We start from the raw sequence: 22,815 nt of genomic DNA, 5'->3' as shown, positions 1-22,815 counted from the left end.
AAGAGAGTTTAAGTGACTTGCCTGTGCTCTTATAGCTAACAACTGTCAGAACCAAGATTTAAACTTAGTATTAATAACATTATAATGCATATATTCCTTATTCCTTGCCCTTCAGGGATACAGCTTTATTTTCCTAATTGTCTTAAATTGGTTAACAGGTTTTGTCATGTTTCCTGTACACAATATTTGTCAAAAAGATCATCAATCACTTTGTGGCTTAAAATGTGTTGACAGAACCATAAATTCAGGTTTCTATATTCAAGATTCTAGGCCATTTGGTTGAGGGGCAATGACAGGTATTTAGTCACTGCTAGAGTTTTGACATAGAAGGAGAATGGCTGCCAATGAAAATAAACCACAAGTTGGAAATCAGAGTTATAGCATATCTTTCTTCAGATTTATTGGCAGGGAGTAATCGTGTATGGAAAGCTAGAGGGAAATGAAATTGTATTGAAAAAAGCAGATAGCAAGGAGAGGTGGTCTCATCCCACATTAAAATTTATCCTCAATGACACTGAAGCTTGTGGACCTGGAATAGGAGTCAGATCTGAAAGTACAAATGCAATGAGATATGCTTAGTACTTTTTATTACCTCTCTGCCATTTTTTAATATGTCAACTACAAAACTCTTACCTGTCAGTCACTAAACATTGTACCTGCTATGTACTGGGCATTGTACTAAGTACTTGGGGAATACAAAAAGAGGCAAAAGGCAAGTCTTTTTCTCAAGGAGCTCATAATCTAATTCGGGAGGCAACAAACAAGCAAATATATAATGAGGATAATTAGGAAATTTTTAGGAGCTTAAAGGCACTAACCAGTTATTTTATACACTTTATATATTTATTCAGATCAGATCTTTGAAGAAGTCAAACTAGTAGATAACTTTTTAATATAGAATGAAAGCATTTGATAGTACTATTTTTGATATTAAATTTATATCATTAATTTTACTAGCCTTTAATCTTATACATTAAATATGAGATGAAGAAAATACTTTTCTGCTGTATCAGTTACCCAGTATTGAAAAAGAACATATGAAAGACAAACTAGTTTAATAATTGATGAAATTTACTTTTAAGGAAACAAATATTTATTAATCAGTTACCTACTATGTACCAGGCATTGTACTAAGCATGTTACAGTTGTCCTATTTAGTAGATGAGGCAGGATTTGAACTTAGATTTTCCTCATTCTAGGCAAAACACTTTACAATGCCACCTACCTATCCCTATACTTTAACGTGTTACTAATAAAGAAATTAAAATTTGTTAAATTTTTGTTACATGAAGAAGTAAAAAGTTACTTAGTAATATTTTTTGCTACATTTGGAAAAGAAGATGGTAAAAGAAAATAGATGTAAACATGAATAAATAGAACTTAAATTTTAAGAATTAAATTCTCTTATTTTACAATTAAAATATATTTCTTTGTACTTTGTTTTTCTGACCTCTCCAGATAAAGCAGCACCCGGAACCTGTAATTCACATTGATGCATTTCTTTATGATGATGACTTTATTGATTACTTATGTGATAATGGAAAAATGAGTAGAAACTACTGCATGGTTTGTGGGTCACACCAGACTACACCTTTAGGTAAGTAGACACTGAAGTATACCAAGTTTATCATTGTAATGTATGTTCATTTTTCTGATATTCTATGTGTGTGTGTATCTCTCTCTGTGTTTGTATGTATTACTGGGTATGTTCACCTGATCCATTTTATGTTTATTTTTTAAAATAAAATAATTGAGCTTCATAACATAAAGATTTCAATTTCAAGGATTGCTTAAGTTGAATTCAAAACCAAGGGAAATGGGTAGGGATACAGTGAAAGCCATCTGTTCTTCATTTTCTCTTCCTTGATGTAAATAGCAAAAGAAAAAAATGGGGAAAGGAGAAAGAGTTAAGGAACAAAGATGAAAAGAGAATTAACAGCTTGAATAAATAAAGGGTACAAAACCTTACTGAAAAAAAATTTGAAAATTAGAATTGACAATAAATAATCTGAAAAAATTAGAAGAAAATGCAAAATACTATGATATGATCTATTGGAAAATAGATCAAGGAGAAATAATTTAAGAATCATTCAGGGACCTGAAAGCCATGAACAAAAAGTTCTGTTCAGCTAGTTTAGAACCAGGGAGCACATTAGAAATTCTCATTCCCATTAATCTATACACCTTATTCACACACTGTCCATCCCATCTTACTCTATTCCACTTTTCCCCTCCCTTCTTATTTATATCTCTTTCCCACTAAATCTGTATACTTTCTCCCACTGCTTTAAATCTATACACACTTCTATTCCACCTTATCCTATTTTCTTCCTTTCCCTTTTGTTTCTTTATAGATTTTGGAGAATGGTATACCTTTCATGGTGTGTGTGTGTGTGTGTGTATGTGTGTGTGTGTGTGTGTGTGTATTCCCTATTTAATCCATTCCTGATGTGAGTGGATTTTCAAAACTACTAGTCTTCCTTCCCATCTAATGCTTCTGTGTTGGTTCTTCCTGTATACTTCATTATTAAAGCATAAATACTAAAGCATAAAAATTAAAGTATATTAATAATAAATATTAAAGCATAAAATTCATCTGAAGGAACAAAATATCAAGAATTCAAGGAAAACGGAAACAAAATTTGAGAATGATTGAGGCTTAGCAATACTAGATCTCAAACTATACCACACATCTCTGAGTATCAAGACAGTTTGGTAGTTAGGTAAATAATACTTTGATTAGTGGAACAGATAAGATACACACTATCCTGAAATAACAGACATAGTAGCCTTCTGATAGATCCCAAAATCTGACCTGTTGGGAAAGAATTCACTGTTCAACAATATTGGAAAATCGTACATGTACCAAGATAAACTCCAATGGAAATAAAAGATAATGTGTAAATTAGAGAAACATGAAAGAAATTACCACTAAGGTCTAGAGATAAGGGAAGAATTAATGACCAAATGAGATAAAAGATTCCTAGAAGAATATAAAAAATGTACATAAAAAATGGTGAGTTTTGTTTACATCAAATTAAAAAGGTTTTATACAAAAGCAATGCTGCTTTAAAAAAAAAAAAGCAATGCGGCTAAAAGAAATAGAAGAGAAGCAGAAAAAAGACCCCTTCCCCAAGAGCAAGGGCTTTAAGTCAATTTCCAGATGAAGAAATTTAAGTTGTTGATAGCCATACTTTAAAAAAAATGCATTAACTCACTAATAAGTAAAAAAAATACAATATAAAATAGATGAAGTACTAACCCACGTGTGTAATTAGCAGAATTGACCAAAATAAAAAATTACAAAATGCTACAGGGGCAGTGGAAAAAGCGGACATTAAAGCTGTGCTGATGGAACTGTAAACTGGTATGACCATTCTGGAAAGCAGTTTGGAACTATGTCCAAAAACCTATTAAATGCATAACCTTTAATTAATAACACTATTATTTGTTCTGTACCTCAAAGAGATCAGAGTGTGAAAAAAAAAATAGACATAAATGGACAACAAAGGTAGAAGAAGCTATTTGTGGTGGGAAAAAAAAAGCGGGAAAAAGTTTGGGAATGGAGAAAAAATTATAAAATACTTAGGAACGGAGTAGTAATGAACTGAATCAGCTATACCCAGTGAAAGAACTCTGGGAGATGACTAAGAACCATTACAATGAATTCCCAATCCCTATATTTTTGCCCGCCTGCATTTTTGATTTCCTTCACAGGCTAATTGTACAGTATTTCAGAGTCCGATTCTTTTTGTACAGCAAAATAATGGTTTGGACATGTATACTTATTTTGTATTTAATTTATACTTAACATATTTAACATGTTTTGGTCATCCTGCCATCTAGGGGGAGGGTGTGGGGGGAAGCAGGGGAAAAATTGGAACAAAAGGTTTGGCAATTGTCAATGCTGTAAAATTACCCATGCATATAACTTGTAAATAAAAAGCTATTTAAAAATAAATAAATAAAGGACTCAGGGAAAGCAAAAAAGTAAAAAATAAAATACTTAGGAATTCTGAGCAATACAATGATGAAACATGCTATCCTTTTCCAGATGGAGAGCTGATAAATTCAGAATATAGACTATGTAGACTGAAGCATATTTTTTCCTTTTTTTTTTTTTTTGACAGTGGATGAAACCACTCGTTTTGTACGACTATATATAACATATTTTGTTTTTCTTTACCTTCTCAATAGAGCAGAAAAGGGAAAAGGGAGTAGGAAGAAAGAAAATTAAGTAAGAAAAGAAAATGGGATTAAAAAAAAAAACAAAGAAAAAGGAAAGTTGTCTTAAAAATGAAACTTGTTACTGTAGTGTTATGAGCAAAGTTGTTATATATTAAGTACTGATATGTTCAAACTATGATTCTTACCTAATAAGCAGAATTACATAGGGCTTCTGCTTTGTTTAGTTCACTGACAGCACCTACCTCATTGATTTATATTATATTAACTTCACAATAGATGAGAGATTTATTTTTTTATGACAGTTATCCCTGAAAAATTCTGTGTAAATTGTTTTTTTTCCTTATGAATTAAATTTAAATTTACATATAAGAATTTCAGAACTAACAATTTCTAATTATTTGATTGAGAGATACCTCTCCCATTTGATTGTAAACACATTTTGAACAGTAGCTCAGTCATTTTTCAATATTGTCCAACTCTCTGTGACTCCATTTGGAGTTTTCTTGGTAAAGATACTGGAATGGTTTGCCATTTCCTTCTGCAGCTCATTTTACAGATGAGGAACTGAGGCAAACAAGATTACATGACTTGCTTAGGATCACGCAACGGCAGTAAGTATCTAAGGCTGGATTTGAACTCAGCAAGATGAGTTTTCCTGATTCTAAGCCCAATGTTCTATCTATTTTGAGCAGGGATTGTTTAGTTTTTTGTATATAAATCAGTGCCTAACACATATTGAAGTTTGGGGGTTGAGAAGGGAAGGAGATTTTCTTTTTTTTTTCTTTTTATATTTCATTTTTCCAAGAACATGCAAAGATAATTTTCAACATTCGCCTTCCTAAGACTTACATAGGGAAGCTTGATAAATGCTTATTGAATGATTGATTGGTAGTTCCCAAGATTAGCTATTAGTATTTTTCTTTTCTGGCAAATTAATTAGCTAAACAAGAACTATAATATTGTAGGTAACTGCTGCTTTATAAATTCTTTTATATGTCTAATAATATTTTTATAATATAATTACCATCACCTTAATTTCTGTTTTATAAGTTCATGTTTTTATATTGAATTTTCTTAAAGAAGGGCAAACCTTTAATTAGTTTTTAGTGTCACATATCTATTGTATAAAGGGAAATGATGTTTAAGTGCATTATATTAAGCTATTCATTACTTTGAAGTACTAAATGGGAACAGGATTAAAAAATTTTTGGAACTAGGATCTGAAAATGATTTGGTATTTATGTCTGTGTATAAAATGTCATTGATTTTTACTAAATTGAACATTCTTAGGACTCTTTTACATGATAGGACCATGGTACCTTAGATTTAGAGCTGGAAGAAAACTTGAGAAGTCTAGTTGAGTTTTATTTTAACAAAGGGAAACTGAAATAGAATTTGATGGTGAAAAAGGTTGGGATAAGACCAAGATTTTGAACCTAGTTTCAGTTTCAGCTTCTGCTTTCTGAATTCTAATTCATCATCCATGTTTCTGTCTTTCCATTGAACTATTTTGAAAAATCCAAAACTACTTTCTTCTCCCAAGACTTGAGAAGGAATAGAGCACTTCAGAATGATAAACCAAAACAGACTTTTTGCTGTCTTGTTAGAATTTCAGTATTTAGAATCACTGAATATGGACATGAATTGTCATTCAAAAAATATATTTAGTTAAAGAGGATCAGAATAAGCTCAGAAATAATCATATGGCATTTTCTTTTGAAGAAAGAATAATATTAATGATGATGATAGTTTTATGTAGTGCTTATTATGTGCCAGGCACTCTACTATGCACCTTATGATTCTTGGTTCATCTGGTCCTCACAACTGTCCTGGAAAGTAGGTGTTATTATTACCCCCTTCATATAATTGAGGAAACAGAAATTAAGTGACTTGCCTCAGGTCACACAATTAAGTTTCTGAGACTGACTTTGAACTAGAAGTTTTCCCAACTCCAGGCCCAGTGCTTTAATCATGCCACTTAGCTTTTTTTTTTTTTTTTTTATTTAATAGCCTTTTATTTACAGGATATATACATGAGTAACTTTACAGCATTAACAATTGCCAAACCTCTTGTTCCAATTTTTCACCTCTTACCCCCCCACCCCCTCCCCTAAATGCATGCCACTTAGCTTTTGGGGAAAAAACGGATTTCAGGTCAGGAAAAATCTGAGTTCCCTACTTAGTTCTGTGACCACGGGCACTTCCTAAGCTTTACTTTCTCATTTGTGAAATGGGAAGAATAGGGGCAGCTAGATAATATAGTGGGTAGAGTGCTAGCCCTGAAATCGGAAAGACCTGAGTTCAGATCCGGCCTCAAATATTTAACACTTACTAGCTGTATGATCCTGGACAAGTCACTTAACCCCAATTACCTCGTTTCCCTCCCCCCCAAAAAAATAAAATAAAATGGGAAGAATAAGACCTCACAAGATTTGTTGATGAAAATGAGATGATTATAATTAGTGCATTTTGTAAGCTTTATAGTGCTATAGAGATGTCAGCTATTGATATTATTCCTTCCCCGACAAAGTTTTGGTACTGAAAGTAAAGTGTGAAGTTAGCTTGTTTTTTTCCTTAATAGTTTTCATTTGTAGATATATAATAGATTTTAAAATATGCTTTATAAATATAAAAGAGCTATCAATGGAATACCTTCTTATATGTGAGTAAATACTTTTCATTAATGCAAAGCTTTTTTTTTTTTATTGTGTTCTAATTCTTCAGGATTTATTTCTCATTCCTTCTCCCCTTTGGAATTGAAGTTCATTTATCAACATGTGCTCCCAGATCTGTCTGGAAAGGTCTTGGTTGATGTTGGTTCCAGACTTGGCCCAGTCCTTTTTGCGGTAAAGTCTAGTACAAGAACTTCTTCAGTGTTTGTAATATGCACCTTTTATGATTAACTTTGCCTTTATCCAAGGAAATAGATAAATTTAATTTCTTAGATTAACAATACACTGAATTGAACCAGTGATCAAATCTAAAGTGTCATAGAAAGGTGGGTTCTAAGATCTTATATAATAATAATAATAATGAGTTCCATCTTTCTAAGACTAGTTTTTATGATCTTTCATAAAATCCTAAATCTTGAGATGGGAAGCACCTCAGAGACCATATAGTCTAACACCTTCATTTTACATTGAGGAAAATGAGGCCTAGTGAAGTTAAGTAATTTAACGTCTTGCAGATAGAAAATATCATTTAGTCCTACAAATTATAATATTATAAATGGTGTAAAAGCATTAAATGTAACTTATACTGCATAGTTAATCTTTTGTTGATTATTAATTTCTGTGCTATCTTTTTTTTTTTCTTATTTTGGCTAATTTGCACTGAACATCAGTCAAAAAAGTTTTGCCCTAAGAAGTTTGGTTGTGAAGCTTCTGGTTGTACTTGGCTTCCTAAATAGTCATTTACCATCACTTTTAAAATTCATTACTTTAAGAACAATTTTAAAAGTTTTACCAGCTAATTGAAATGACACTTTTGTTTCTTACAACCATATTTGTTTAAACATATGAACAGTAGATTCAGATGTGTCAGTTTATTCAGATATCTTTAGAAGAATGAATATTTGCTATGTCATACAAGTTGACTTTGTAATGCTGGATGTATTTTTAATCTTAAGTCTTCTAATTGTTAGCATATGAGAGCTTCAAGAAAAAATAATAACCTCTCCAAAATAATGGTTTAAAGTTTGTGAATTTCTTATTTTGGGGAGAAGGGAGGGCTTGTGGTGTGATGGACATCTGTATTTTGGACTTCCTACAGCTATAAGGATCAAATGAAGTAATGTTTGTAAAATCCTATATAAATGCTAGCTATTATTTGATTTAGGTCAGCAGCTATAATTTCTTAACCTGTCTTAAATTTTTCATACCTTTTCCCATCCTTCTCACTACTTACTCTTTCCAATCCACACAACTTTTTCGTTAACACTAGCACTTTTGGATTATTTTAATGGGGTAATTCTCAGCTATTTATATTCCCTATGTCTTCTTGATAGAGCTTTCTTTAATTCCTGGTTGAGAATTCCTGATTTATTAAATAAGACCTAGGGAGTTACCTAAAAAACAGATATTAAATTGCCATTATAAGATCATAGCTAGTAAATGCCAGAAGATTCCAATTCTAGCTTTCTATCATCCCAGACTTATTATTTATTATTATATAGATTAATGGCAATAAATTTCCTTTTGTGTCACATAAACTTCTAGGTCTTTTGTTGTTTTTATTCAGTTGTGTCTCAGTTTTCATAACCTTGAGGACTAACTGTTGATGGGGTTTTCTTGGCAAAGAAAAAGATCATTTTAGTTGTTATATTTAATGTATAGATTAAAACATATAGTCATTAATTATTTTTATCTAGATAGACCACTTTGTGACTGATGTCCAGCAAATTGCCAAATCTTAGGCTTAATTCTCTTAAGTCTCTCACTGCTGCTCTACTCAGCCACCTTTCCCTACAATTAGTGTGTGTCAGTTTGATTAGCAACAAACTAATATTAATAGTTGAGATCAGGATCAGGACTGGTAAAATTCCTGAGTAGAACCATTCCCTTTACAATGAAGATCAACATCTTTTCTATCATTTACAGCCTTAGTGTCCTCTAAGGTGTCAAAGATTACATAATATAGGTCAAGATCAGAGGCAAGACTTGAACCCAGAATTTTCTGACTGAGTCCAGCTCCCTAAACCACTGTGCTGTGGGAAGAGTTATATAACAAAATGTAATTAGAATAGTAAATTTTTGCAAAGAAAAGTCACTTCAAAATCATAATACATTTCAAAGCAAAATATAATTTTGCTTTTATTATTTGACATTTAGGGTGATCTATATGTATATCAGTTTTCTAGGTTTTATTCATTATGTTATTTTTGGTAGTTTTTTCCTCATTTTAGATAAATTTTCCTTTTTCTTTAAAGATAATGCCTTTTCTTCTGAAGCTAGCAAAAGTTAATTTATTATCATAATATTTAAATTTCCTTTTATTTTAGGGTTATCTTTATAGTTCAGCATTGCAGCTACATGGAGTGGAAATGAATCAAGATTTTTGCCAGCTGCAAGAAATGATCATTGCAAAATACAAGTTCACTGATAGGATAAAGGTACTCATTGTTATTTTTAGTCAATAAGCATTTATTAATCTCCGAAAGTCTTTGCTCTCAAGGATCTTACGTTCTGTAGGACACAGAATATACACATGATTTGAATGGGAATATTTAAATTAAGTGTATATAAAAGATTAAAATACAAGATAATTTGATGGGGATGGGGCATTATCAACTGAGTTTCCATTTGAAGTGAGCTTTGAAGGAAACAGAATTCTAAGAGACAGAGATAAGGAATGTATTCTCAGCATGGGGAACTATATTCTATGCAAAGGTAGATAAATAAGAGTTTGACAATCAAGTGTATGAAAAAGAAAGGTCTTTGTCTGGCTGAACCAAAGAAGATATGGACCAGGGGGAAGGGAAGAGAACAAGGATTTATAACTACTATGTTGGCTTTGTGCTAAATTCTTTACAAATAATCATTTGATTCTTAATTCTGGGAGATAGTTCAAATCCAGCCTCATTTTATAGTTGAGGAAACTGAGGCAGATACAGTTTAACTGACTTGCCTGTGGTCATACAGTAAGTGTCTTGAGGCCAGATTTGAATTCAGATCTTTTTGACTCCTGGCTCATGATTCTACTGCATCATCTAGCTGCCATCAAATGTAATATGTAGTAAAAATGGAAAGGTAGATTGGAACCAATTTTTGAAGAGCCTTGAATTTGAGCCATTGGAATATATTAAGCAGGGAAGTGTTAGGTCTACAAATAATTTAGGAATATTTTTTGGCAGCTTTATGGGGAATGGATTAGACTTGAGGTAGAGAGGTTATTGAGTTAGTTCATCATGCTTACATGGTTGTGTGAGTGGAGAGATGAAGCTAGATGAGAAAGCTGCCTTCGAAGAAACCTGAACAAACCACTATATAGCAACTGGAAGAATATTTTAAAAATATATATTTTTAAGAAGAATCTTTGAGTTTAAAGAAAAAAGTTTTTTCTTTGAGTTTATTTTATATTTTGAGCATGATTTTTTGGGGGGAAGCATAATTCCAATTAAATATTTATTTTCCAAGTTGTGTCTTAAAATAATCATATACAATTTATCCTTTTTAACAGTTGATTATTGCCTATAATAAATACTTTGTATATATGAAGGATTAGAACGAATAAAGGGCTTCTGATGTTACCACTCAACTGAAGCTGTTTTTTCCTGACAACTTGAAAAAAAAAATAGTTAATTGGAATTGTTCTCACAAAAAAAAAAAATCATGATCAAAATGTAAAATAAAGATTCTTCTTAAAATATTTTTTTAGTTGCTATGTAGTGCCATGTTATCGTCTGAATCTTAAAATTTCAAAAAAAATAATCTTAGAATTATCATGAAAAATTTGTATTAGATTAATATCTCATTGTTTTAGGCAGTAGGCTACAGTGAAAAGAATTCTGAATTTAGAATCAGAGAAATTAGTTCAAATTCTTGGCTTTGCATGTGTTGCCTTGGGAAACTAACTCTTTTTAAAGAAAGGCCTCTTTGGCTTGATTTCTTATTTGGAAAATGAGGTGGTTGGAACAGATGACATGTAAGACTCTTTCCAGCTCTAATCTGTAATCCATTTTACCTGTTGCACCAAATAGAAGCAACTTAAGATAGAAAGATGACTTTAAAAGTTAGAAAGAGCTTGGTTCAAGTTCTACTTCTAATATATACTGACTATATATAACCTAGCTAGAAATTGCAAAACGGAGATTTAACTACCTTAGTTGAGTAGTCTCTTCAGTTTCATTCCAGTAAAATCAGTCAAAAAATAAAGTATGTTGGAGTAGCTAGATGGGGCAGTAGATAAAGCACCAGCTGTGGAATCAGAAGTATCTGAGTTCAAATCCAGCCTTAGACACTTAATACTTTCTAGCTATGTGTGATCCTAGGCAAGTCACTTAACCCCAGTTGCCTCATACACATACACACAAAATATAACCAGATGTGAAAGTATTTTTAATTTGCTTACCAAATTTCCCCCTTATGTTTATTTTTCTTCCTCTCTCTCCTTCCCTCCTTTTTTTCCTTTCTTTCCTTTCTTCCTTACTTTCTTCTTGCTTCCTTTACTACTTCCTTCCCTACCTCTCTTATACTTTCCCTTTTAGTCATCAATAGTTCTTAGCCTGCATGAACCTCTGCAGGCTTTGTAAGAGCTATTTTAAAAAGGTGAATTGTGATTTAGAATATTATAGCAATAACTTCTTTTCACTTTTATAATAAAAGTACACATATTAAAAAAAAGGAAAGATATTTTGCATTTAAATATGACAATTGGTTACTACTTTAAAAAGACTATTTCTATGGAAAGAAGTAGGGGACTGTTCAAAAAATAGAAAAGTAGATCAGTGGAACAAATTAGGCAAGATGTTCTAAAAGAAAATAAATATAGTGCTCCAGCCAGGAATACAAATTACAGAGAGAAGAATTTCATGTTACAGTGGCAAAATTGGAATGCATTTTGGCAGAAAATAGTTTAAGAAAGATTTCAGTAGGTAAAGGTGAGGAGAACATATATTCCTGGTATGAGGGATAATCAGGGCAAAGGGATTGGATTTCCATGGGAATGGAAAATGGACTATAATATATAAGAAATAGCAAGTAAACTAGTAGGGAGCATCTAGGTGGCCTGACATCAAAAAGACTTCAGTTTAAATCTAACTGTTAAATATTACCTATGTGACCTTGGAAACAAATTACTTAACCTCTTTGTCTCAGTTTCCTCATTTGTAAAATGAGGATAAATAATAGCTGTTGTCTCCTAAGGTGGTTGTAAGGATCAGATAAGGAAAAAAATTATAAAGTACTTAGCACAGTGCTATATAAATGTTAATTGCTGCTTCCTTTTCCTGTTTGACCTCCTTTTCCACTTCCTCTTCTTCCTATTATTCTTCTTCCTTCTTCTTCTTCTTCTATATTATTATTATTACTACTAGACTGTAAAGTCTATGAAAGAGAGTAAAGTGAGTAAGATAAATGGAAAAGTTAAAAAGAGATCATGTTATAAAGCTTTAATTGCCAAGCAGTTTTTATATTTAATTCTAGTGATTATAGAAAGCTGCTGGAGTTCAGTAAGTAAAAGGTGGCATGCTTAGACCTGCACTTGATAGCTATGTGGAAGATGGGCTAGAGTGGGGCAAGAGTTGAGGCAGGGTGATCTATCCATACCAAGAGATCCAGGTGAAAAGTGATAAGAACATGAGCTCATGTGGAGAGAAGACAACTATAAGAGATGTTGTAGAAGTAGAAATAATGAGATTTGGAAAATCATTGGTTATGTGGGATGAACAAGGACAAGGAATAGAGGAGGCATATACATCAAGTTTCTAGGCCTAGATGACTAAGAAAATTGGGATGTTCTCAAAAATAATAGGGGAGTTTGGAAGAAGTGTGGACTTCAGGGGGAAAATAATGAATTCTTTTGGACTTGTTGAATTTGAGATGACTGTTGGTCACCCTGTTTGAAATATTTATTAGATAGTTGGTATTGAAGGGCTAGAGCTTAGTAAAGAGATTAGGACTAGATATATAGAAATAGAAGTCATTTGTATAGAAATAATAAATGAATTCATGGGAAATGAATGACTCTTGTCACCCAGTAGAGAGTATAGCCAGCAGTGTCACATGCAGCAGAAAAGTATAGAAAGATGAGGATTTAGAAGAAGCCATTAGGTAAGATGGTAGGATGCAGAATAGTTTGGATCCTTCACAAATATCCCAGTGGGATTTAGAAATATACCAGTTTGGGAAAAAGAAAAAAAATCACCTCTAGATTCCTCAACCAAATCAAAACCCCCAGTGAAAGACCCTAAACATCTCAAAACCCAGGAATAATTAAACTAGAGTAGAGAGATAGTAGAACAGATGGGGCAAAATTTTATGACTGGACCTAGTTGGCTTCAAGTGAGGCATTGCCTATCATTCTTTCCCTGAAATACATGCCAAAGAGATCAATGTCAGAACTTTCCGGGTAGGTCCAGCATGTGACCAAAGCCCAGCTGCCAGAGTGAAGTCCTAAGCAAAATCCAATCAAAGTATATACTGATCCCATTGATGGGATCCTAATGCATGAATAGTTCCTGAATCCCACAATAGTTTGTGGAAAGATCCCAGGCAGACCTTGCTCCACTCCAGTGGCAAGCTCTAACTTACTTTATTTAAGACTAAAACAGCTCCTGACCATTCAATTTAGATGTGGAACTTGATCCAAATGTAGACCACTCACTGTAGCTACCAAAGTGGATAAAATGAACAAGTCCAAGAAAATTCCTTAGTTTGAAAGATGCCCAGGAATAAATCCCAAGGAAAATAGCAACCCCACAGCAATTCTGGGTAAAGTGTGAGAAAAAAGTGTCTTTGCCACAAGGACTTCAAGTGTACCTGGAAATGAAGAAATAACACAGAATGGAAAAGTTAGGGAATGGCAAGGAAAACTGATACCCCTGAGAACAAATGGTGGAAAACTTTGAAGAACTTCAAAAGAAAAATTCATTTGAAGAATGCCCTGATAATGAAAATAGACCAGATAGAAAACAGTGACTCATTATAACAAGAAATTCTAAAAACAAAACCAAGAAATTTTAAAAACAGAAAATGTAAAAACTATAGTTAATATCAAATATAGAGTATAGAGGGATAATTTAAGAATTATTTGAAAACTATGATCATATAAAAGCCTGGATAACTATATTATGAAATTATAAATGAAACTCTTCCAGCTTTCTTAGAACCAGAGGGCAAAGTAAAAACAGAATCTGTGGGTCATCTCTAGAAAGAAACCTCCAAAAGAAAACTGTGGGGCAGCCAGGTGGCACTGAATAGATTGTGAGGCCTGAAATCTAGAAGACTCATCTTTCTTAGTTTAAATTTGGCTTTAGATACTTACTAGTTATGGGATCCTAAGCAAGTTACTTAACCTTATTTGCTTGGTTCCTTATTTGTTAAATGACCTGAAGAAGGAAATGACAATATATTTGTCCAGAAAACTTCAAATAAAAAGTAAGACAAAAGGAGGCAGGACCAGGATGGTGGAGTGAAGGCAGGAACTCACCTGAGCTCTTCCCCATAACCCTTCAAATAGCAAATAACAACTTTAAACAAATTTTAGAACATCAGAGCCCACAAAAAGACAGAATGGAACAGCTTTCCAGTCAACGGTGGCTTAGATCAACACTAAGGGTCTGTTACATCAGAATGAGTTGAGCATAATAGCCTAAAGAAACCAAGAACAGATGGTGAAGCCCCTAAATAAGGCAGCAACAGAGATCTCCAGACCTCTCAGTCCACAGACACCAAGGATGACTTGGCAGGAAAGGTTTGGTGCACTAGAGAATGAGGGGAGCCCTAGAAAACCAGAATTGGGCTTTGAGAGCCACCAAATCATCAGGAATAGTGCTGCAGAACCAGCTACCATGGTAGCAATTACAACTGTTGCAGAGACAACAGCAGTAATAATGGTGGCTTCTAGAGATCTAAGCTTACAGGTATGGGAACCAGAATAACTGGTCAGAGGGAGGTGACAGGGGCCTGCTTCTTTACTAGCACTGTGGTAGGACTCAGTTGCTGTGCCATACTCAGATCTGGGTAACAGTGCTGGTTCCTTAGTACAACTCTCTAAAAGAATCTCTTAGAAAGGATGCAGAAAACCCCAAAAGTGTGGAATTTAAAGTATCTACCTAGAAATGGCCCTATTTTAGCAAAGAGTTAAAAGCCAAATAATAGGCGGGAAAAATGAGCAAAGAACAGAAAAAGATTCTGACCATATAAAAATGACTATGGTGACAAGGAAGATCAAAAACATATTCATATGATGATAACAAAGTCAAAGATCCTAAGTAAAAATTGGTCTCAGGCCATGGAAGAGGTCAAAAGGGATTTTGAAAATCAAGTCAGAAAGGTAGAAGAAAAATTGGGAAGAGAAATGAGAGTGATGCAAAAGGAAATACAAAAAGCTGATGAGAAAAAATGCCTTAAAAAGCAAAATATATCAAATAGCTAAGGAGATATGGTCAATGAAGAAAATCCATAAAAATTAGAAATGAGCAAATAGAAGCTAATGATTTTATGAAAAACAATAAAACAACCCAAACAAATGAAAAGCTAGAAAACAGTGTGAAATATCTCATTGGAAAAACAACTGATCTGGAAAATATATCCAGCAGAGATAATCAAAAATAAGAGACTCGACAGTATCTTTTAAGTAATTATCAAGGAAAACTGTCCTGATATTCTAGAATCACAGGGTAAAATTGAAAGAATCTGATCACCTTCTGAAAGAAATCTCAAGATTAAAAACTCTCAGGAACATGATAGCCAAATTTTAAAACTCCCAGGTCAAGGAGAAAAATTGCAAGTATCCAGAAAGAAACTACAGTCTTTCTGTATAGTGGAACTACAGTCAGAATAACACAAGATTTAGCAATTTCTTTGTTAAAAGATTGGAAGGCTTGGAATATGATATTCCAGAGAATAGTGGAGGTAGAATTACAACCAAAAATCACCTACCCAACAAAAATTAGTATAATCCTTCAAGGGGAAAAAGATGGATATTCAGTGAAAGAGAGGACTTTCAAGCATTTGTAAATTTCAATCTCTGGAAAAGTCCAGAGCTAAATAGAAAATTTGATTTTCAATACAGGAGAAGCATAAGAAAGTAATCAGGAAAGGGATGTCATAAGGCACTTAATAAGGTATATCTGTTTACATTCCTACATGGGAGGAGGATATTTGTAACTCATAAGAATTTTCTCATGTTAACAGAGGGCATTGGTGTGAGTTGAATATGAAGGGATAATATCTTTAAAAAAAAATTAAAGAGAGAGAGGAATGTACTGGGAGAAAGGAAAGGTAGAGATGGAATTGGGGTTAGTTATTTGTCGTAAAAGAGGCAAGAAAAAGCTTTTACAATGGAGAGGAAGGTGGGGAGTGAGTGAACCTTACTTTAATCAGAGTTGAATCAAAGAGCTAACTAACTCTAACATATATGCTTAATATGGGTATAGAAATCTGTCTTATTGTGCTTTCCTACACAGTAGGAGGGAAGGGAATATGAGAAGGAGTGAGAGTGATAGAAGCGAGAACTTATTATGGGAAGGATGTGTCAGAAGCAAAACAATTTTGAGGAGGAATAGGATAAAAGAAATGGGGAAATAGAATAAATGGGGGATAAATAGAATTGGAAATTGAGGGGAATGGCTGAATAAATTGTGGTATGTGATTATGATGGATTGTTATTCTCTAAGAAATGATGAGCTAAGAATTAGAAAAAACCTGGAAAGTCCTCCTTGAGCTCAAAGAGAAATATACTGTGTACATAGTAATAGCAAACTTGTAGAATGATCAGCTGTGAAAGATTGCTTTTTTCAGCAACACAATGATCCAAGACTACTCTAAAGGATTTAAGATTAAAAATGCTATCCATGGTCAGAGAAAAAATTGATTGTGCTTAAATATAAACTGAAGCATGCATTTTTTAAAATTTTATTTTCTTGAGGGTTTTTTTGGGGGGATGGGGTTAGGGAGAAATCTATGTCTTCTTTTGCAACATGACTTTTATGGAAATATTTTACATAACTTCACATGTGTCTTTTCAGTGGAGGGGAGTGGAAGGGAGAGAATCTGGAACTCAAGAGTTTTAAAGACTTTTTTTTTTTTTAATTGCTTTATATGTAACTGGGGACAATAAAATTATTATAGTAAAATATGAAAAAAAAAAACCAGAGTCCAACACAACTAAAAAAAAAAATGAAAATTTTCAGGAATATTAAAGTCACAATTCAGAACTTCTAAGTTAAAGAAAAAATGCTCCAAGCAGCCAAAAAGAAGTACAGGTATAAATCAAAAAGCCAAAATAAAGATCACACAAGATTTAGCAAGTGCCATTAAAAATGAAACACTGTGGATAATAAGGATACTTATCATATCTACTTAATAATATCTAAATCGTTAAAAGAAAATTATATCAAATGAAGATAAGGATTATTAAAACTCTAATAGTGTATGTATGAAAGAAGCTCATGTTCCCATTTTCAAATCTAGACAAATCTTACCAAAATAGAAACAAAATAGAATAGAACTTTAGAAAAATTTGAGATAACAGATAATCTGGCAATAAATTGAATTGGAATAGAACACATAGTAAGTAGGTACGTGATAAATGCTACATCATTCAAGCTTGGAAAGAATATTATTAAAATGATAAAGTCACTAAATTGTTGTCTTATCTTATTTGTGGGGCATACTTAATATTTCAGTCTCTAGATTATAATCTTTCACCTTTTATAGTTATTTAAATATTTCTTGATTGATTGATTCTAAGTACTCTCTGTAGAGAGGCAGATTTTAGAATCTACTCCTCTTGTCCATGTCCTTTCATAAATCCTTAACAAGGTATCCTTTCAATCTGTTTCTTCCTCTGTTTTCTAAACAAAAAGAGGGCACTAAGTGGGCTGTCTATCTGCTACCTTCTTGCCTTTATCTTAACAGGTCCTCTTCACTTTTTAGCCATATTTTTTTATTGATCTGTCTGAGCCATTTTGTCCTAGTATATTATTGATGAGATGATATGATACAACCTGTTTGTGTTGATCATATGAGACAGTGCTTCTTTTAAGTGACCCACTTAAAAGTTTTGATTTTTTTTTTCTGTAGACTGAAATTCCATCATCCATGCCTGTCTATCCTATGGGACTGTGTCCATGTCATACCATAATTCCCCACAAGGGGAGTCATCAACATGCTGGAGACTTTCCTCTAGCTCTTTTTTAAATTGTGGGGGATAATTGAATGCAAGCCATCTATTAAACCTCACTCTTGTGAGTTTTTTTCTCCAAGTATACATTCCTTTGCCCTCCTGCACATTTCCTCCTTTGTAATGTGCTAAATGAATATTATTAATGAAAGTCATAACTAATTGAATATGTTTATACATATGCAAATGAAATAAGTTATTTTGTCAAATTCCTATCAGTTAAATTGACAATATTTTATAGCTTCTTTAAATTTAATTTTCCCACTTATATTAAAGTCACTGTACATTTCGATTGAATGCAGTTCCCTCAATCCACCAAACAAATGCCTGTTGCTATTCCAGTTATTATCTTGTTTATTGGCTGACTTTTTGTTTCTTACATGAACTTAATCTGATCTTCAGGTGCATCATGCAAATATATGTACTCAAGCCTCACTTCTTCAAAATGCTGATGTTGTTATAATGAACAATGTCTTTGAATATTTTCTTGACAGATCAGAACAGGCCAGGTATGCTATATATTCAAAATATCTACATTCTGCATTTCTCTTGCCCCATTACTTTCTTTTAAAGGTAGTTTGAATTGTGATTATATCTTCATTAGTAGAATTATGTGCTATGTGAAAACATTTTATCTATATATAACTTTTAATGTTACATCTAAAATAAGCTAAATCAGATATGATGTTTGAAAGAGGTAATATGGTTCTGTGATCTGAATGTATTACTTTTATTTCTATGAACAGTCTAATTCCCAGTGGGATCTCACCGCCATGTTTTCATGTCTGTTTTTTCTGATTATGATAAATAGATAATACACATAAATATAAAAGACCTTGTTAAATCTATAAAAATATAAATTATTCCCCAGTTTATAAATAGTCAAAGATTATGAACAGGCAGTTTTCTGATGAAGAAATCAACAACTTATAGTCATGAAAAAAATGTTTTAAATCATTATTGGTTAAGGAAATGCAAATTAAAACAACCTTAAGATATAATTTTACACTTATAAGATTGACTAAAATGATTCAAGGGATAAGTGTCAAATATTGGATAAGATATGGAAAAATTGGGACACTATTTCACTATAGGTAGAGCTGTGAATTGATCCAATCTTTGAGAGAGCAATCTGGAATTATGCCCAAAGAGTTAAACTACTTGACCCAGCAATATCATTACTAGGTCTGTTTCCAAAAATGATAAAGGGGAAAAATTAAAGGACCTTCAGATTTTATAATAAATCCCTTTGTGGTAACAAATAGGTAGAAATTGCAGGAATACTCATCAGTTGGAGAATAGCTTCACAAATTGTGTTTATCATAACAATGGAATATTATAAAAATGTGTGATAAAAAATGATGGGCTTAGTGATCTTAGAAAAACATGGGTAGACATGTATAAAATAATGAAAGATGAAATCATTTTACATATGTACATATTTGTATCTAATGATAGCTATCTCTAGGGTGGGGACAGAAGGGTAGAGGGAAGCTAAAAGGAAGAAAAGGTTATTAGGTTTTCTGGAAAAAGAAAACTTTAAACATACTGCTTTTAGACACAAAGTTTGAGGTACTAGTAATAATAGCAAGACTGAAATTTAAAACAAAGATCTGGGCAAGATCTATGGATTTTAGAATTATCTATAGAAGTAAGACCATGCATGGATGCAAATGACAAAGAAGAGGGGGAAAAATAACCAAGGATAGAACTTTGAGAAAAGTTCATCTTATCAAGAAAAAAGACAAGGAAGAATGGTTAGAGAAAAACCCAACGAGTGCCATTTTTCAAAACCAAGAAAAAGTAAACTATGTATAAGGAGGTGGTAAATCAGTACCAAATACTTTTTCTTACAGTTATGTATAAATAAAATATATACAGGATAAATTAGGCTAGTCTCAAAGGGAAGGCACTAAAAATAAAGGGAAGGAAAATTGAGGATGGCTTCTTTTAGATGGTAGGGCTTTAACTAAGATTTGAAGAAGGCCTAGAAGCCAGGAATGGAGAGGTGAATTGGGAGAGAATTATAGACCTAGGCAACAATCAATAAAAATTCAGAGTCCAAAGATTCTTATTCAAGCTACAAGGATGCCAGGGTTACTGAAATACAGAGTGCATGGAGGGGATGGGCTTAAAAAATAAGACTGGAAAGGTAGGAAGACCAGAATTAGAAGGAGTTTAAATGCCAAACAGGCCTTTATATTTTATCTTATACATAATAGCCATTAAGAGTATACTGAGCAGTAGGGGGTGATACAATCAGACATATTTTAAGAAGACCACTTTCACAGTTAAGTGTAGTTTGGACCACAATGAGAACAAGGGATGATTTATTTAACAAGTTTCACTTATAACAAGTACTCAATACGATTCAAGATTTAAATCAAGGCCTCAGAATTTAATACAAACAGCAGTACCAGATCCTAAAGTATCCATATTACATCTCAAAATTGTCTTCATTAACTAACAAAACAAAACAGAAAAAAATCTTAAACATACATGCCTTACTGAATGGACTAGAATAGACACGCCAGATGTTTTACTTTTACATCACAGACACACTTGTATTTGTTTTACTAAAAAGCATATCTTCTAACATGCATGAGAGAAGGATTATTGACATTATCAAAAACTTCAGAGGAGTCAAGAATTAGAATTTAGAAAAGGCAATTAAAGATGAGGTCAGAAACCAAACTGTAAAGAATTATGAGAGTAAGTACTCTCATAAGAGTGAAGAAGATAGATTTACCTATTATATTTGGCCTTTTCAAATTTAGTAACCAAAAAGAGGATAAATATTATATCTAAAAGAAATGATCAGATCAAGCAAATAATTTTTGAACATGAAGTAACCAAAGCAGGTAGTAGACAGTAGCAATTAAAGATTAATGAGAGATTTCTCTTTCTATTTCTTGCTATTGGATTTTGTTACTAATGTATAAAAATGCTGATGACTTAAGTAGATTTATTTTGTATCCTGCAACTTTGCTAAAGTTATGGATTATTTCTAATAGTTTTTAACGTGAGTCTCTAGGGTTCTTTAAGTGTATCATCCTATCATCTGCAAAGAGTGATAATTTGGTTTCCTCATTACCTGCGCTAATCCTTTAATCTCTTTTTATTCTCTTATTGCCAAAGCTAGCATTTCTAATACAGTATTGAATAGTAATAGTGGTAGTGGGCAACCTGTTTCATCCCTGATTTTATTGGGAATGGTTCCAGTTTATTACCATTACATATGATGCTTGCTGATGGATTTAAATAGATGGTACTATTTTAAGAAAAAGTCCATTTATTTCTATATTCTCTAGTGTTTTTAATAGGAATGGGTGTTGGATTTTATCAGATGCCTTTTCTGTATATGTTGAGATAATCATATGTTTTTTGTTAATTGGGTTATTGATATAGTCAGTTATGCTAATGGTTTTCCTAATATTGAACCATTAAATTCCTGGTACAAATCCTACTTGGTCATGGTGTATTATCCTGGGAATGATTTTCTGTAATCTCTTAGCTAATATTTTATTTAAGATTTTCGCATCAACATTCATTAAGGAGATTGGTCTATAATTTTCTTTCTGTTTTTGTCCTACCTGGTTTAGGTATCAGTACCATGTCTATGTCATAAGGAATTTGGTTGGAGTCCTTCATTCCCTATTTTTTCAAATAGTTTATATAGTATTGGAATTAATTGTTCTTCAAATGTTTGGTGGAATTCACGTTATAAATCCATCTGGTCCTGGGGATTTTTTCTTAAGGGAGTTGATTAATAGCTTGTTGTATTTCTTTTTCTAAAATGGGACAAATTTAAATAATTTATTTCTTCTTCTCTTAATCTGAGCAACCTATATTTTTGAAATTATTCCTCCATTTCACTTAGGTTATCAAATTTATTGGCATAAAGTTGGTCAAAGTAACTCCTAATAATTGCACCAATTTTTCTTTGGTGGAAAGTTCTCCCTTCTCATTTTTGAAAACTCATTTTTGAGACTACCGATTTGATTTTCCTCTCCTTTTTCTAATCAAATTAACTAACGGTTTATCTATTTTGTTGGTTTTTTTCATAAAACTTTTAGTTTTATTTAATATTAATTCAACAGTTTTTTTACTTTAACTTTTACTAATCTCTCCTTTTTAGAATTTCAAGTTTGGTATTTGATTGGGGGTATTTAATTTGCAATTGGGCAATTAAATTTTTTTTGTTCATTGCATTCTTTTTCCATTTTTTCCATTTCTTCTTGCAATAATCTCATTTCATTTCCCCATTCCAATTAAAATAACAGTCAGTAGTATAACATATTTGGGAATCTATCTACTAAGGGAATGTCAGGAACTACATAACCAAAATTACAAAACACAAGTTTCATATCACACAAGTCAGATCTAAACAATTTGAAAAATATCAATTTTTTGATATCAAAAATGTCAGTTTTTGGACAGATTGAGAAAATATAATAAAGATGACAATACCACCCAAACTAATTTCTTTATTTAGTGCTATATCCATCATACTCCCAAGAAACTATTTTACTGACCTAGGAAAAATAACAAAATTCATCTGGAAGAATAAAAGGTCAACAGTTTCAAGGGCAATAATGAAAAGAAAAACAAATGAAGGTGGCCTAGCTGTACCATATCTAAAAATGTATTATAAAGCAGTGATCATCAAAACCATTTGGTACTAGCTAAGAAACAGAGTAGTTGATCAGTGAAATAGGTTAGGTTCACAGGACAAAACAACCAATGACTATGGTTATCTAGTGTTTGACAAACCCAAAGACC

General features: G+C 32.5%; 1 protein-coding gene across 1 annotated transcript in view; it reads left to right on the top strand.

The window, feature by feature from the left end:
* Positions 1–22,815, top strand: part of LOC100927648 — a 44,028-nt gene that overhangs the window by 6,637 nt on the left and 14,576 nt on the right. Inside the window, exons 3-6 of the mRNA XM_003758921.4 lie at positions 1,459–1,597; positions 6,913–7,034; positions 9,188–9,298; positions 18,436–18,542. Coding sequence (XP_003758969.1) covers positions 1,459–1,597; positions 6,913–7,034; positions 9,188–9,298; positions 18,436–18,542 — 479 coding nt within the window. The remainder of the gene's footprint in view (positions 1–1,458; positions 1,598–6,912; positions 7,035–9,187; positions 9,299–18,435; positions 18,543–22,815) is intronic.

The sequence above is a fragment of the Sarcophilus harrisii genome, chromosome 2 (genome assembly GCF_902635505.1).
Source record: "Sarcophilus harrisii chromosome 2, mSarHar1.11, whole genome shotgun sequence".
NCBI classification, from domain to species: Eukaryota; Metazoa; Chordata; class Mammalia; order Dasyuromorphia; family Dasyuridae; genus Sarcophilus; species Sarcophilus harrisii.
The sequence above is the reverse complement of the archived record's forward strand: the minus strand, read 5'-3'. Positions and strand labels throughout refer to the sequence as shown.